The 17,818-nt window shown below is 48.2% G+C and overlaps 1 protein-coding gene across 5 annotated transcripts in view; it reads left to right on the forward strand.

The window, feature by feature from the left end:
* Positions 1 to 8,742, forward strand: part of HGH1 (HGH1 homolog) — a 40,765-nt gene extending 32,023 nt beyond the window's left edge. For all 5 annotated transcript variants that reach the window (XM_029585853.1, XM_029585850.1, XM_029585849.1 and 2 more), the window contains exons 5-7: positions 2,024 to 2,115; positions 7,606 to 7,728; positions 8,151 to 8,742. In XM_029585853.1, coding sequence (XP_029441713.1) covers positions 2,024 to 2,115; positions 7,606 to 7,728; positions 8,151 to 8,372 — 437 coding nt within the window. In that variant the 3' untranslated portion in view covers positions 8,373 to 8,742. The remainder of the gene's footprint in view (positions 1 to 2,023; positions 2,116 to 7,605; positions 7,729 to 8,150) is intronic.
* The last annotated feature ends 9,076 nt before the right edge of the window (positions 8,743 to 17,818 follow it).

Consider the following 17,818-nt stretch of genomic DNA (forward strand, 5'->3'; position numbering starts at 1 on the left):
ACTCAATTCTGTTTTATCATCTGGCCCTTGAGAGGGCTCGCCTGATGAAGTGAGGATATTCGGTGGCAGTAATTGCCACCTTACTCCGTGCATGGAGGTTCTCTACGTCCCTAGCGTATGTGCGGGTCTTGAGAGTATTTGAGGCCTGGTGCGAGGAACGTGGTGTTTCCCCCTCGGATGGTCAAAATCCCACTAATTCTGGAATTTTTCCAGGATAGCTTGAATAAAGTTTTGACCCTTAACTCGAAGGTCCAGCTAGCGGCTCTCTCCTGTTTCAGGGGCGAGGTGAACGGAACCCGCCTGTCTGCTCATTCAGACATTGCCCGTTTTCTGAGAGGGGTGAAGCACCTCCGGCCATCCCATTGGTGGCCGGTTCCCTTGTGGAATCTTAATCTAGTATTGGAGTTTTTGGCAGAGCCCTCTTTTCGGCCACTGCACAGTCTTTCTTTGCATTTATTAACCTTGGAAATGGTGGGTATATGCTCGGCACGTCACTGAGCTACAGGCATTGTCGTGTCAGGAACCGTTACAGCTTTGCACTGTTCCTTCCTTCATGCCCAAGGTAGTCTCGGAGTTTCATTTGGAAGGAAGCAGGGAGAACCAGCTTCACGGGCTACCATAGCTCGCTGGATTAAGGAGGTGCTCACGGGAGCCTGCGTGGAGGCAGGAAAACCACTACCATCTCAGGTTAAATCTCATTCCACTAGGGCTCAGGTGGTCTCATGGGCGGAAGCTTAGACTGCTGTCTCCTGTCGATATCTGCCGAGTGGCGACATGGTGGTGGTCCTTACACACCTTCTCCAGGTTCTGTCGCCTGGACGTCCAGGCCCGGGAGGACTCAGACTTTGCAAGGGCGGTGTTAACCGGACCCTGGGCAGCCTCCCACCCTCATCAGGAGCAGCTTTTGTACATCCCATTGGCCCTGAGTCCATCTGGCTACACGCTAGGAAATGTGGAAAAATTACTTAGCTGATAATTTTGTTTTCCTTAGTGTAGACAGATGGACTCAGCATCCCGCCCACGGCTGCCCAAGAGAGGTGCCAAGGATTCTCCCGTGGAGCGGATATCTATTCCAAGAGACTACGGGTAAGCAGTCATCCAGCCCCTAGAGCAGGGCATCTATAATCTTACTGAGGTTCAGTGTTTGTTTAGTTGAGTACAGTTATGGTTATTCGTTTTTAATCAAGTTATTTCAATAGTAGGTACACAGAGGCTTTTAAAGAGAATACTGAAGGGCTCAGGTCACTGCAGGGCTGTATCTAGGGTGATGTCAGCTTTGAAACCTGACTCTGTCTCCATCTGCTGGCAGGGGAGCACATAACCCATGGGTCCTGAGTCCATCTGTCTACACTAAGGAAAATGAAGGAAGAAGGTGTTCCTTTGCTGAGTGGAGGTGTGGGGAGGGAGGGAGTTGACTGGCTGTGTAAAAGAGAGGGGTATACCTTGGCTGAGAGGGGTTGGGGGGGTGGCGAAAGAGGATGTTCCCAGGCTGAGTGGGTGGTTGGACAGGGAGGGTGTCACTTGGCTGAGTGAGAGTGTGGGAAGGGAGCGGGGATGTTCCCAGGCTGAGTGGGAGTGTGGGGAGGGAGAGAGGATGCTCCCTGGCTGAGTGGGAGTGTGGGGAGGGAGAGAGGATGCTCCTGGCTGAGTGGGAGTGTGGGGAGGAAGAGAGGATGCTCCCTGGCTGAGTGGGAGTGTGGGGAGGGAGAGAGGATGCTCCCTGGCTGAGTGGGAGTGTGGGGAGGGAGGGGGGATGCTCCCTGGCTGAGTGGGAGTGTGGGGAGGGAAAGAGGATGCTCCCTGGCTGAGTGGGAGTGTGGGGAGGGAGAGAGGATGCTCCCTGGCTGAGTGAGTGGATGGACAGGGAGGGTGTCACTTGGCTGAGTGGGAATGTTGGGAGGGAGGGATGTTACCAGGCTGAGTGGATGGGTGGACAGGGAGGGTGTCACTTGGCTGAGTGGATGTATGGGGGAGGGACGTCAGCACGGATGCTCCTTACAGCACATGGCTGTGTGTTTCTCAGGGTTCCCGCTGGACTTGCAGTACCTCCCAGAGGATAAGAAAAGAGAGGAGGACCCTGATATCCGCAGGATGCTGATTGAGGCCATTATGCTGGTAGGAGGTTGCAGCTCTCGCTAGAGATAACTGTTCTCAGCTCTGCTCTTCCTCTCTCTGCTTCTTGCCTAGGGATCTGGGTACATCTGTGACACTCCTTCTCTCCACCTCCCGTGATCACTCTTCCCCCTTACTCCAGCCTCCTCCACTTCTCCTCTGATCATCCCTCTTCCTCCCTCTGCTTCTTGCCTAGGAGCTGGGTACATCTGTGTTATTCCTCCTCTCCTCCTCTCACTTTTCCCAGCGTTCTCTCTTACTCCTGTGATCATCCCTCTCCCTCCCTCTGCTTCTTGCCTAGGAGCTGGGTACATCTGTGTTATTCCTCCTCTCCTCCTCTCTCTTTTCCCAACGTTCTCTCTTACTCCTCTGATCATCCCTCTTCCTCCCTCTGCTTCTTGCCTAGGAGCTGGGTACATCTGTGTTATTCCTCCTCTCCTCATCTCACTTTTCCCAACGTTCTCTCTTACTCCTCTGATCATCCCTCTCCCTCCCTCTGCTTCTTGCCTAGGAGCTGGGTACATCTGTGTTATTCCTCCTCTCCTCCTCTCTCTTTTCCCAACGTTCTCTCTTACTCCTCTGATCATCCCTCTCCCTCCCTCTGCTTCTTGCCTAGGAGCTGGGTACATCTGTGTTATTCCTCCTCTCACTTTTCCCAACGTTCTCTCTTACTCCTCTGATCATCCCTCTCCCTCCCTCTGCTTCTTGCCTAGGAGCTGGGTACATCTGTGTTATTCCTCCTCTCCTCCTCTCACTTTTCCCAACGTTCTCTCTTACTCCTCTGATCATCCCTCTCCCTCCCTCTGCTTCTTGCCTAGGAGCTGGGTACATCTGTGTTATTCCTCCTCTCCTCCTCTCACTTTTCCCAACGTTCTCTCTTACTCCTCTGATCATCCCTCTTCCCTCCCTCTGCTTCTTGCCTAGGAGCTGGGTACATCTGTGTTATTCCTCCTCTCCTCCTCTCACTTTTCCCAGCGTTCTCTCTTACTCCTCTGATCATCCCTCTTCCTCCCTCTGCTTCTTGCCTAGGAGCTGGGTACATCTGTGTTATTCCTCCTCTCCTCCTCTCACTTTTCCCAACGTTCTCTCTTACTCCTCTGATCATCCCTCTTCCTCCCTCTGCTTCTTGCCTAGGAGCTGGGTACATCTGTGTTATTCCTCCTCTCCTCCTCTCTCATTTCCCAACGTTCTCTCTTTCTCCTCTGATCATCCCTCTCCTCCCTCTGCTTCTTGCCTAGGAGCTGGGTACATCTGTGTTATTCCTCCCTCTCACTTTTCCCAACGTTCTCTCTTACTCCTCTGATCATCCCTCTCCCTCCCTCTGCTTCTTGCCTAGGAGCTGGGTACATCTGTGTTATTCCTCCTCTCCTCCTCTCTCTTTTCCCAACGTTCTCTCTTACTCCTCTGATCATCCCTCTCCCTCCCTCTGCTTCTTGCCTAGGAGCTGGGTACATCTGTGTTATTCCTCCTCTCTCTTTTCCCAACGTTCTCTCTTACTCCTCTGATCATCCCTCTCCCTCCCTCTGCTTCTTGCCTAGGAGCTGGGTACATCTGTGTTATTCCTCCTCTCACTTTTCCCAACGCTCTCTCTTACTCCTCTGATCATCCCTCTCCCTCCCTCTGCTTCTTGCCTAGTTGCTGGGTACATCTGTGTTATTCCTCCTCTCCTCCTCTCACTTTTCCCAACGTTCTCTCTTACTCCTCTGATCATCCCTCTCCCTCCCTCTGCTTCTTGCCTAGTTGCTGGGTACATCTGTGTTATTCCTCCTCTCCCTCTGATCATCCCTCTTCCTCCCTCTGCTTCTTGCCTAGGAGCTGGGTACATCTGTGTTATTCCTCCTCTCCTCCTCTCTCTTTTCCCAACATTCTCTCTTACTCCTCTGATCATCCCTCTCCCTCCCTCTGCTTCTTGCCTAGGAGCTGGGTACATCTGTGTTATTCCTCCTCTCACTTTTCCCAACGCTCTCTCTTACTCCTCTGATCATCCCTCTCCCTCCCTCTGCTTCTTGCCTAGGAGCTGGGTACATCTGTGTTATTCCTCCTCTCACTTTTCCCAACGTTCTCTCTTACTCCTCTGATCATCCCTCTCCCTCCCTCTGCTTCTTGCCTAGGAGCTGGGTACATCTGTGTTATTCCTCCTCTCACTTTTCCCAACGTTCTCTCTTACTCCTCTGATCATCCCTCTTCCTCCCTCTGCTTCTTGCCTAGGAGCTGGGTGCATCTGTGTTATTCCTCCTCTCTCTTTTCCCAGCGTTCTCTCTTACTCTTCTGATCATCCCTCTTCCTTTGGCTGCCCCTCTCTCTCTGTGCTTGTTCCCTGCCTTCCTCTATATCAGGGCTTCTCAAACCTGTCCTGGGGAGTCCACAGCCAGTCAAGTTTTCAGGACATCCACAATGAATATGCATGAGATGCATTTGCATACCTTGGAGACTGATTATATGCAAATGTATCTCATGCATATTCATTGTGGATATCCTGAAAACCCGACTGGCTGTGGAGTCCCCAGGACAGGTTTGGGTAGCTTCGCTCTATACATTTTTCTCCATCAGTGATGACCTTTCCCTCTCCCTCAGTGATTACCTTTCCCTCTCTGTGACATTTCTCTCTCTCTCAGTGATTACCTTTCCCTCTCTGTGACCTTTCTCTCTCTCTCAGTGATTACCTTTCCCTCTCTGTGACCTTTCTCTCTCCCTCAGTGATTACCTTTCCCTCTCTGTGACCTTTCTCTCCCTCTCTGTGACCTTTCTCTCTCCCTCAGTGATTACCTTTCCCTCTCTGTGACCTTTCTCTCTCTCTCAGTGATTACCTTTCCCTCTCTGTGACCTTTCTCTCTCTCTCAGTGATTACCTTTCCCTCTCTGTGACCTTTCTCTCTCCCTCAGTGATTACCTTTCCCTCTCTGTGACCTTTCTCTCTCCCTCAGTGATTACCTTTCCCTCTCTGTGACCTTTCTCTCTCCCTCAGTGATTACCTTTCCCTCTCTGTGACCTTTCTCTCTCTCTCAGTGATTACCTTTCCCTCTCTGTGACCTTTCTCTCTCTCTCAGTGATTACCTTTCCCTCTCTGTGACCTTTCTCTCTCCCTCAGTGATTACCTTTCCCTCTCTGAGACCTTTCTCTCTCTCTCAGTGATTACCTTTCCCTCTCTGTGACCTTTCCCTCTCTGTGACATTTCTCTCTCTCTCAGTGATTACCTTTCCCTCTCTGTGACCTTTCTCTCTCTCTCAGTGATTACCTTTCCCTCTCTGTGACCTTTCCCTCTCCCTCAGTGATTACCTTTCCCTCTCTGTGACCTTTCCCTCTCTCTCAGTGATTACCTTTCCCTCTCTGTGACCTTTCTCTCTCCCTCAGTGATTACCTTTCCCTCTCTGTGACCTTTCTCTCTCTCTCAGTGATTACCTTTCCCTCTCTGTGACCTTTCTCTCTCTCTCAGTGATTACCTTTCCCTCTCTGTGACCTTTCTCTCTCCCTCAGTGATTACCTTTCCCTCTCTGTGACCTTTCTCTCTCTCTCAGTGATTACCTTTCCCTCTCTGTGACCTTTCTCTCTCCCTCAGTGATTACCTTTCCCTCTCTGTGACCTTTCTCTCTCTCTCAGTGATTACCTTTCCCTCTCTGTGACCTTTCTCTCTCTCTCAGTGATTACCTTTCCCTCTCTATGATCTTTCTCTCTCCCTCAGTGATTACCTCTCCCTCAGTGATTACCTTTCCCTCTCTGTGACCTTTCTCTCTCTCTCAGTGATTACCTTTCCCTCTCTGTGACCTTTCTCTCTCCCTCAGTGATTACCTTTCCCTCTCTGTGACCTTTCTCTCTCCCTCAGTGATGACCTTTCTCTCCCTCAGTGATTACCTTTCCCTCTCTGTGACCTTTCTCTCTCTCTCGGTGATTACCTTTCCCTCTCTGTGACCTTTCTTTCTCCCTCAGTGATTACCTTTCCCTCTCTGTGAACTTTCTCTCTCCCTCAGTGATGACCTTTCTCTCCCTCAGTGATTACCTTTCCCTCTCTGTGACCTTTCTCTCTCTCTCAGTGATTACCTTTCCCTCTCTGTGACCTTTCTTTCTCCCTCAGTGATTACCTTTCCCTCTCTGTGACCTTTCTTTCTCCCTCAGTGATTACCTTTCCCTCTCTGTGACCTTTCTCTCTCTGTCAGTGATTACCTTTCCCTCTCTGTGACCTTTCTCTCTCCCTCTCTGTGACCTTTCTCTCTCTCAGTGATTACCTTTCCCTCTCTGTGACCTTTCTCTCTCCCTCAGTGATTACCTTTCCCTCTCTGTGACCTTTCTCTCTCCCTCAGTGATGACCTTTCTCTCCCTCAGTGATTACCTTTCCCTCTCTGTGACCTTTCTCTCTCTCTCAGTGATTACCTTTCCCTCTCTGTGACCTTTCTCTCTCTCTCAGTGATTACCTTTCCCTCTCTATGATCTTTCTCTCTCCCTCAGTGATTACCTCTCCCTCAGTGATTACCTTTCCCTCTCTGTGACCTTTCTCTCTCCCTCAGTGATTACCTTTCCCTCTCTGTGACCTTTCTCTCTCTCTCAGTGATTACCTTTCCCTCTCTGTGACCTTTCTCTCTCCCTCAGTGATGACCTTTCTCTCCCTCAGTGATTACCTTTCCCTCTCTGTGACCTTTCTTTCTCCCTCAATGATTACCTTTCCCTCTCTGTGACCTTTCTCTCCCTCAGTGATTACCTTTCCCTCTCTGTGACCTTTCTCTCCCTCAGTGATTACCTTTCCCTCTCTGTGACCTTTCTCTCCCTCAGTGATTACCTTTCCCTCTCTGTGACCTTTCCCTCTCTGTGACCTTTCTCTCTCCCTCAGTGATTACCTTTCCCTCTCTGTGACCTTTCTCTCTCTCTCAGTGATTACCTTTCCCTCTCTGTGACCTTTCCCTCTCCCTCAGTGATTACCTTTCCCTCTCTGTGACCTTTCTCTCTCTCTCAGTGATTACCTTTCCCTCTCTGTGACCTTTCTCTCTCTCTCAGTGATTACCTTTCCCTCTCTGTGACCTTTCTCTCTCTCTCAGTGATTACCTTTCCCTCTCTGTGACCTTTCTCTCTCCCTCAGTGATTACCTTTCCCTCTCTGTGACCTTTCTCTCTCCCTCAGTGATTACCTTTCCCTCTCTGTGACCTTTCTCTCCCTCAGTGATTACCTTTCCCTCTCTGTGACCTTTCTCTCTCCTCAGTGATTACCTTTCCCTCTCTGTGACCTTTCTCTCTCCCTCAGTGATTACCTTTCCCTCTCTGTGACCTTTCTCTCTCCCTCAGTGATGACCTTTCTCTCCCTCAGTGATTACCTTTCCCTCTCTGTGACCTTTCTTTCTCCCTCAGTGATTACCTTTCCCTCTCTGTGACCTTTCTCTCCCTCAGTGATTACCTTTCCCTCTCTGGGCTCGTTCCCTGCCTTCTTCTCTACACCTGTCTCCCTTATCTCATTGCCTCTCTGAGCCCCCACTAGCAGGCAATCTTCTGAATTTGTTTTATGTTCCCCGTAGTTGACAGCCACCAAGGCGGGACGGCAGCTGGTGAGGGAGAAGGGAACGTATCTCATTCTGCGAGAGCTCCATAAGTGGGAGAAGGAACCAGATGTCCGTATTGCCTGTGAAAAGCTGATCCAGGTACTTCCAGGTCTGGGGCAGGAGGGTGGAAGTACCCGGCCCCTGTGAGAAGGTATCCAGAGATCCATCCTCAGCTTTGAGCTGGGTGCTCTTTGGGGGAGGAGGAAATTTGGAGCAGGACAGCTCCTGTGAGAGGCTCACCCTGGTTAATTTTCCCAAGAGGGAATGAGTGGACCCGCTGAATAGGGTCCGTAAGAGGAGCTGCCCTGCTTTCTCTGCTCTCTGGAAGGAATGGCCTGCCTGCTCGCGTTGCTCTCTCTCCCCTGCCCGAGACGCAGTCTGCTGGTCCTGCTGTCCCCCCTGACGTGAAACATTCTCCTCACCGTGCTCCCTTCACCTGAAACATAGCCCTCCCTGCTGTCTCCTCGCATGTCAAAGGCAGGGCGCCCACCCTGCTCTCTCTCTCTCTCCCTTCTCAACAGGTGCTTATTGGTGACGAGCCAGAGACCGGCATGGAGAACCTTATGCACGTGACAATCCCCGCGGATGTGGAAGAGAAATTACGAAGCCTGGATGAGGAGGAGCGGAGGCTGATCGTGGAGGAGCAAGAGCAGAGGGCTCTTGAAGGTTTGAAGGAGGAGGGCTCGGATGGGCAGAGCCCCAAGCCGGCAGGCCGGTCCGTTCCGGAGGGGCTGGAGAGATGAAACTCCCTGCTCGTCGGCACCGCGCGAACCCTCCCGTGTGAGCGAGAGATGCCTCCTTGCTAAAGTTCAGCACTAGTCCGGCTTTCCCGGAGCTACATCCGCCCGCATCTGTGTCGGCTTTTATGCAAAGAGATTGGGCTCCAGCCTGGGCGTGAAGCAGGATTATGTATTTCACCTAAAGGTGATCTGACGAGGAAAAGCTGGGTCTGACGTGAATACTCCAGTTATATTTGCTCACTTGTAAAAGAAAACCATTAAGAGATGGATGTGATGCTTTTATTCAAAATGTAAAAGACTCCACCTCGTTGTGATCGCCACTTTGTTTTAATCAAACACCTGTAAATGCATTAAAAGGGGGCATTCATACATGAACAAACGGTCTCGTTGATTTGCACAGCTTTCCTCTTCGTCCAGACTGACCAGCAGATGGAGACAGAGAGTAAACAGGTTTGCTGATGTCTCTGGCGCTGACGCCATCCTGCCGGTATTCTCTGCCTCCAGCGAGCGTCCTGTGCTGTGGGCTGAGGCCCTGGCAGCCCCAGGGGTGAAAGTCTAGTTTCTCGCTCCCGCCGTCAAGCCCGCCCTCAGATATCAGGCTTGAAAACCTTAAAACTTTAAATGTGTAAGAGCAGCAGCGCCTGAGGTGAAAGCACAGTACTCCCTCCCTCAGTTGAGCAGGGCCTGGCCTAGAGTCTTCCAGAAAATGTTTTCCGGTCCTGGTCATGGGGTTCTTGTTTTTGCCTGCTCTCCTCCTCTCTCCTCCTCTCTTCCCTTTTTTTTTTTTTTCCAATAGTATTTTATTGGAGCAATGCAAACAAGGTTAACATCAACAAATGGCAATACATAAAAAACATGGCATAGTTCCATAGTTTTTCATTTTAGACCACCCCCGCCAACTGAAAAAGTCTCACTTTTGTCCTCTTGGTGTGTGAGATAATGGTGAACTTGTCATTCAAATACATCACTCAAGGCTAAAGAGTTCCAATAAGCACTTTAAGGATCAAGAAACATCCAGTGGTGCTGGTCCTCGCATTGTTTGAGAGAGGGTGCCATAAAAAGTGAACCAAATGTCTTTAAATAGCTTCTTCTTTTTAACAGAGAAGCGTTTGTAAAGAGAGCCATATTCCAACTGGTACATTTCCAACAAGATTGCTTTCCACCTCTCAATTGTTGGGGAAGCTTCCTCTAGCCACGGTGCCAAAATACATTTTTGCACAACTAAACAAGCTTTAGAGAAAGAAAAAAGCACGTTATCGTGATTCAAGCTTGTGTCTCCCACGTCATTATGTAATAAAAAAAAAAAAAGGAGGCTGACCACTGAATATCATTTGCAAACAGATTCGATAGCCAGAGTCGGACCTCCTCCCAAAACTCTTTTTAATAACAGGACACTCCCATAAGCAATGAATAAGAGTAGCACCCCGAGCCTTGCATTTCAAACAATTATCTGTTTCCACTATATGCATAAGACGTGCCCTGGCCGGAGAAATAATTGTTCGGTGTAATTCCCTATATGTAACGTTGTTCGAGATAGTTGAAATGGTTAAATAACATGATGCGATCATTCGTTCAGAGAGGTCTTCTTTACAATCCCTAGCCCACTTAGTCCCCACGTTGAAAAAGATAGGTTGCTGAAGTACTTGCATATAAAATTTATATAGGAACAACAGAGTCCCTTTATTGGCCTCCAGTACAGTATACAAGGCTCGGCTGGTGCCATTTTCCACAGGCTCAGTAATATTTTTAAATAGAATATTACATCTATCCCGAATGTATCCATATAAAAGAAATTGAGACACATTTAATCCCAAAAGCTCTTGGCATTGTTCAAAAGTGTAAACTTTGTCTGCCAATCTACCACATCTTTCAACTTCCAGTTAGGGGAGATCTTTAAAGCATGGTGCCGGGGTAGGACTTCTAGAGAGGTCGGGGATGATCCCCGTAGAGGATAATGCATAGATATGTGACTCGGGAGTTGCATACATTTCCTCGTTATGGCCCATACTTTCCTCATGGACCGTATTAAGGTGTATTGCATCTGGTGCGACAATAGATCTCTTGTGGGAAGGTGAAGTATAAGGCATATGGGTCAAAAGGAGCTCAGATATTGGCTATCAACTTCCCATCAGAATATGCCGAGGAGTGATTACACCAGTCCACCAGAAATCTTAAGTTAGCAGCCCAAGTGTAGATTGGAAAGTCTGGTAGGCCATACCCACCTAATGATTTTGGAGCACATAAAGTGCCTAGCGACAGCCTTGCCCGCTTCCCTCGCCACAAAAAATTGGTAATAGCCTTCTGTAAAGCGAGCTTATCCTTAGCCTTCCAGAAATATGGCACCATTAGAAAAAAAAAATATAAGCTTGGGAGCAGTCACCATTTTAATTACCGCTATGCGTCCCTGTAAGGAAAGCGGTAGCGATTGCCAACCCTGAAGTTGACGCCTAACTTTTTCCACCAGCGGGGGAACATTTAATCCATACCATTTAGCAGGACACTGAAGGATTTTAATCCCCAAATATTTAAGGGCGTCAGTTGACCAACGGACCGGGAAATCCGGCCAGGAGCCCTCCAAGGTGCCTAATAGGTCCAATGCTTCAGTTTTATCCAAATTAAGTTTGAAGCCAGATATTTGTTGATATTGGCGAAAGATGTGAATAGCCGCAGGAAGCGACGTCCTAGCCTCCGTGAGCAACAGCAGAATGTCGTCAGCAAACAAAGTCAGAAATGTTAATGTTCCCACCGAAATACCCGTCACTGTGGGAGTTTGCCAAAGCTTATGGACCAGGGGTTCCACCGTAAGAATAAATAATAGGGGAGATAAAGGACTCCCTTGTCTCGTGCCACGGGCCAGTGAAAATTCCCCAGAAAGCAGACCATTAACCATTATGCGGGCCGTGGGGTTCGAATACAATAAGGTTATGTATTTGTATATTTGCCCCACGAATCCCATTCTAATCAGCACTGCCTTGAGAAAAGGCCACGCCACTCTATCAAACGCCTTTTCCACATCGCAGGAGACCAATAACGGTTGGGGTAAATTTTTTATGTAGCACTCTTCTATGGCTGTTAATACTTTGTGGATATTGACAGTAGATCTGCATCCACTCACAAAACCCACCTGGCCCGGACCCACTAAATCTGGCCTAATAATTTTTAATCTATTGGATAGGATTTTTGCATATAATTTAATATCTAAGTTTAAAAGCGAGATCGGGCGATAAGAGGAAGTCAAAGTGTGATCTCTACCCAGTTTAGGTAGCCCTACTATTGTGGCTGCTCTCATAGTTGCTGGCATGGCCCCCTCTCTTGCAATGTATTCAAAAAGTGGCGCCAAGACCGGCACAATCTCAGAGGCAAGGGATTTATAAAAAAAAACAGCAGTTAGACCATCCAGCCCTGGAGCCTTATTGTCTGCCAGAGAATGGATCACTTCTTGCACTTCTTCCTCTTTTATGACCTGATTAAGAGAAACAATTTGGGACTGAGAAAGCTGAGGCAGCAATAATGTATCCAGAAATTTCTCTATGTCTACCCCCTGGATTTGTTCCTCTGAATATAGCTGGTGGTAGTATTCCAGAAAGACTTGAGCAATATCTCTGGAATTTGTTTTTAGCTGACCATTGGGGGACCTAATGTTTGGAATAAATTTAGAAGATTCCTGTGTCCTTAAAAGATTGGCAAGAATCTTCCCAGCTTTATTCCCATGGTGGAAGAAGGTAAACTGGCGAAATCTTAAAGAGCGAGATGCTCTGTCATGCAACAATGTATTTAAAGCTGGCTGTTTCGCCTTGAATTGGGAGATGGCCCCGGCGTTACCATTATATAGTGTCCGCTTAAGTATAGTCATGGATTTTTCAAGAGCTAGTATGTCTGCGTCTAGCTTTTTCTTTTTGTATTTAACATAACTGATGATATCCCTTCTTAAAACAGCCTTGGCCGTCTCCCAAAATAGTACCGGTTGATGTTGATGAGAGGAATTGAAAGTTTGAAACTCCTTCCATCTAGAGCGGAGATACTCAGGAAAATCGGGATCTCGCTGTAGATGGCCTAGTAGTCGCCACTGAGCAGGAGGTTGCTCCGCGCCATAAATCATGTCTCCCGTAACCGGACAATGGTCAGAGAGTACCAAATTCTGAATAGCAGATTTATTGAATCTAGAAAAAAAGAGACTCTGATATCAATAAATAATCTATTCGTGTGTGGGTAGGATGGGCTTTAGCAAGGTGAGTATAGTCTGTTTCCCCCGGATGTAGGGTTCTCCAGAGATCCAAAAGTTTCAAATGTCTGCATAAGTAAAGAGGTCCTTTATTTTGGCTACTGTGTTGGTGTGGACGAGGGGGTCGTCTATCCAAAATTGGATCTATCACAAAGTTTAAGTCCCCTCCCAAGATAATGGGGACATCTCCAAGTATGGTCAATTCTGCAGTTAGTTTTACAAAAAAGGAATGGTCGTAGCTGTTTGGGGTATACACTGATGTTAGTATGATTTGAAGTCCCAGCAACTTCCCTACAACCATTACATAACAACCTGCGGGGTCTACAATCGTCTTACTGGCTTGAAATGGTTCATCTTTATGTATTAAGATAGCAACTCCCCTGCTTTTTGACGTACCTTCAGCCTGGAATACTTGGGATATCCCTTGCCTCTTTAACTTCAAGGCTTCCCTCTCCAATAAGTGCGTTTCCTGCAAAAAGATGATTTTGGCCTGCAGTCTCTTAAGTCTAGTCAATACCTTTTCGCGCTTCACAGGAGTGCCTAGGCCCGCGACATTCCATGTCGCATAAGTAAAAGAAGGCATCATATAAAGTTAACATGGCACTGTCCCCTTGTGTAGCTAAATGTGGAGAGCCCCACCCCTCTAAAGCGATCCCTGTTCACACCACATGAAGTAATAGACAGCAAAGATGTCTCCATATAACTGGCCAACCAATAGCTCTTAATTAGGTACGGTAACTGCAAACACATACTGTCACATACACACCAAACCCTTTTCCCCCCTTCCCCGCAACCGCCCATAGCAGCGTAGCGAGGATCCCCGAATCAATCCCTTGAAAACTTTCCCCTCTAGTAGGGGCATGGATCACAGTGGTAGAGGATGCGCTCGTCCCCCACCAACCCCATTGCAAAACTTAGGTAAGATCACAGAACAGTGACACGCACAAAAAAAAGAAAATAAGTGCAAAACAAAGCAGAGAGTCCCATAAGCTCACTGAGTTACATAGACATCAAGGCGGTAAACCTGCTGTTTAAGTGCCCTCAACTTCTCGGGGCATGACCTTGTCTTCAGGTAGTTGATGCAGAATTCTCCCGTGGGAGACTGTCTAAAAATTTCTTAGCTCCTGAGGGTTGATCAAAAATACGTGTGACCCCCTGAGAAGTGATCAGTAGCTTTGCGGGGTACATCAGAGCAAAGCGAATGCCCCGGGACACCAGTTCCGAGCATATCGGCGAAAATTATTTTCGTAGAAGCGAAACACACGATGAGAAATCTTGAAAAATTAGCACAGAGCAAAGAATTCAGAAACTAGGTCAGCAAGTTTGAGCGCTGTAGTCGGTCAAAAGTCCAACTGTGTGGAGCTGTGGGGGGTTTTGTTAGATTTTTACTTTTTTATTAAAGATTTGTCTGTGAGCCAGATGCAGCCATCAAAAGAGCCACATCTGGCTCGCGAGCCATAGGTTCCCTTAGGCTAACCGGTCTGTAGTTTCCCTGATCGCCCCTGGAGCCCTTTTTAAATATTGGGGTTACATTTGCTATCCTCCAGTCTTCAGGTACAATGGATGATTTTAATGATAAGTTACAAATTTTTACTAATAGGTCTGAAATTTCATTTTTTAGTTCCTTCAGAACTCTGGGGTGTATACCATCCGGTCCAGGTGATTTACTACTCTTCAGTTTGTCAGTCAGGTCTACCACATCTTCTAGGTTTACCGTGATTTGATTCAGTCCATCTGAATCATTACCCATGAAAACCTTCTCCATTACTGGTACCTCCCCAACATCCTCTCCAGTAAACACCGAAGCAAAGAAATCATTTAATCTTTCCGCGATGGCCTTATCTTCTCCAAGTGCCCCTTTAACCCCTCGATCATCTAACGGTCCAACTGACTCCCTCACAGGCTTTCTGCTTCGGATATATTTAAAAAAGTTTTTACTGTGAGTTTTTGCCTCTACAGCCAACTTCTTTTCAAATTCTCTCTTAGCCTGTCTTATCAATGTCTTACATTTAACTTGCCAATGTTTATGCATTATCCTATTTTCTTCTGTTGGATCCTTCTTCCAATTTTTGAATGAAGATCTTTTGGCTAAAATAGCCTCTTTCACCTCCCCTTTTAACCATGCCGGTAATCGTTTTGCCTTCTTTCCACCTTTCTTAATGTGTGGAATACATCTGGACTGTGCTTCTAGAATGGTATTTTTTAACAATGACCACGCCTCTTGCACATTTTTTACTTTTGTAGCTGCTCCTTTCAGTTTTTTTCCAACAATTTTTCTCATTTTATCAGTTTCCCTTTTGAAATATTGTCTCCTATTTGTCTTAAATGGTGCATTAATGGTAGGGGTGAAAGGGAAATAGAACCAAAGGTTACTAGGAGCCAAGAGAAACAGATAAGTATGAGAAAAAAAGAAGTGTGAAGCTTGATGGGCCGATTGGTCTTCTTCTGCCGTCATTTCTATGTTTCTATGTTTAAATGTATCACCTAGTAACTTCATTGAATATCCCCTAATCTTTATACTTTTTGAAATAGTAAACAACTGGTTTATGTTTACCTATTCCACTCTACTCATTATTTTATAGACCTTTATCATATCTCCCATCAGCCATCTCTTCTCCAAACTGACGCGCTCTAACCTCGTTAGCCTTTCCTCATAGGGGAATCATTCCATCCCCTTTATCATTTTGGTCACCCTTCTCTGTACCTTTTCTAATTCTGCTTTATCATTTTTGAGATACGGTAACCAGAACTGCACGCAGTACACTTGGGTACTTGCCAGGTTCTTATGGCCTGGATTGGCCACTGAGCCTTGTGGGTACAATGATATATCGTGGGGGCTCCAGTATTAAACATAAGAACATGCCGTACTGGGTCAGACCAAGGGTCCATCAAGCCCAGCATCCTGTTTCCAACAGTGGCCAATCCAGGCCATAAGAACCTGGCAAGTACCCAAAAACTAAGTCTATTCCATGTAACCATTGCTAATGGCAGTGGTTATTCTCTAAGTCAGCTTAATTAATAGCAGGTAATGGACTTCTCCTCCAAGAACTTATCCAATCCTTTTTTAAACACAGCTATACTAACTGCACTAACCACATCCTCTGGCAACAAATTCCAGAGTTTAATTGTGCTTTGAGTAAAAAAGAACTTTCTCCGATTAGTTTTAAATGTGCCACATGCTAACTTCATGGAATGCCCCCTATTCTTTCTATTATCCGAAAGTGTAAATAACTGATTCACATCTACCCGTTCTAGACCTCTCATGATTTTAAACACCTCTATCATATCCCCCCTCAGCTGTCTCTTCTCCATGAGAGGAACATGAGAGGGCATCAACCCTCTAATGGGGCGATATCACAGTTCAAAATTAAATGGTTTGAAAAATTGTGACCAGCGGGCTTGCTGAGGATTCAGTCACTGTGCTTGTTCCAGGTGTTCCAGATTTTTGTGATCAGTGTAGATAGTCACAAGGTGTCTGGCCCTCTCTAACAGATGTTGCTATTCCTCTAAGGCAAGCTTCATTGCTAGCAGCTCATGATCTCACGGTATAGACCCAAGTTGAGGTGTTGGCACCTCTGCTTCTCCTCAAGGGACAACCTGAAGCGATCTACCTGCATGAATGAATCCTGTGATGGTCCCAGCTCTGGAATTGACCTGGAAACTATTGGGCGCTAGAAACTAGGTGTGAGGCAAATCGGATGATACGCCAAGCTCCACGCTAGAGCCTGATCTTGAAATCTGAGGTACAAGCTTATGACTAAACTGATTAACCACTGCAAGGTGTCAGGCAGATTGTGGCCGGCCAGCTCATCTTTGATATGTTCCAACAGCACTTGCCTGAAGTTGGCGATTAAGCTATCACTGTTCCATTGGAGTTCAGATGCCAGCACGCGAAAATGAACGATTACTCCCCTACAGACCAGGAGCTATGTTGGATCTACAGAAGCTTGGTTGCCATGGAAGATGTGTGACCTGGCTCATCAAAAACCATACAGAATTGCAGAAAGTTGTTCAGATTCCCTAGGCATGGATCATCTCTCTCCCAGAGGGGTGAAACCCAGGCTAAGACGGAACCGTCCACCAAGAACAACATATTTGTAACCTTGACCTGACTGGATGGAAAGAGGGATGCTGCAATTCAAATTGCATCTGGTATTGGTTCAAGAAGTCTCTATACTTGGACCGGATCCCCATAGTTACCTCAAGAGGAGGAGGCAGATGAAGCGTGAGAGTAGCAGACTATACTGGAGGTGCCAGAGCAGGAGCCATGGGAACTGGACAGGCAGTCATACCCTGAAGATAACTGGCCGTTGGATTCACTTGGTCTTGTTGCTATTTTAGCTGGTGACCTACCCCAGCAGTGGCGGACGCCTGGGACAAGTCTGCCGAGCTCATGGCCTCGGCAAACTGTGATGAGTGGTGTGGGAGTGAGCCCTTAGTTGATGTAGCCTCATAGGCGAATATACGACGCCTACACCGACAGCTGGCAAATGTGCCCTGAAGCAGGACAGACTAGAGCTTTGCCTATACCAGCCACATCCTCTGCAGGTTGAGCCCTTGGCCAGCAGGACTTAGGTGGGTCCCTAGGGCGGGAGTGAGAACAAGAGTCCAAGGGCACACCAAGATCAGGACAGGCAGAAGAATACAGATAGGGGCGGATTTTCAGAGCCCTGCTCGCCTAAATCCGCCCAAAACCGGGCGGATTTAGGCGAGCAGGGCCCTGCTCGCCGGTGAGCCTATTTTACATAGGCCTACCGGCGCGCGCAGAGCCCCGGGACTCGCGTAAGTCCCGGGGTTCTCCGAGGGGGGCGTGTCGGGGGCGGGCCCGGTCGTCGCGGCATTTCGGGGGCGTGTCGGCAGTGTTTTAGGGGCGGGTATGGGGGCGTGGCTACGGCCCCGGGCGGTCCGGGGGTGTGGCCGTGCCCTCCGTACCCGCCCCCAGGTCGCGGCCCGGTGCGCAGGAGGCCCGCTGGCGCGCGGGGATTTACTTCTCCCTCCGGGAGGCGTAAATCCCCGGAGAAAGGTAAGGGGGGGGGGGGGTGTAGACAGGGCCGGGTGGGTGGGTTAGATAGAGGAAGGGAGGGGAAGATGAGGGGAGGGCGTTAGAGGATTCCCTCCAAGGCCGCTCTGATTTCGGAGCGGCCTTGGAGGGAATGGGGGTAGGCAGCGCGGCTCGGAGCGCGCCGGCTATACAGAATTCATAGCCTTGTGCGCGCCGATCCAGGAT

The sequence above is a fragment of the Rhinatrema bivittatum genome, unplaced genomic scaffold (assembly GCF_901001135.1).
Source record: "Rhinatrema bivittatum unplaced genomic scaffold, aRhiBiv1.1, whole genome shotgun sequence".
Lineage (NCBI taxonomy): Eukaryota > Metazoa > Chordata > Amphibia > Gymnophiona > Rhinatrematidae > Rhinatrema > Rhinatrema bivittatum.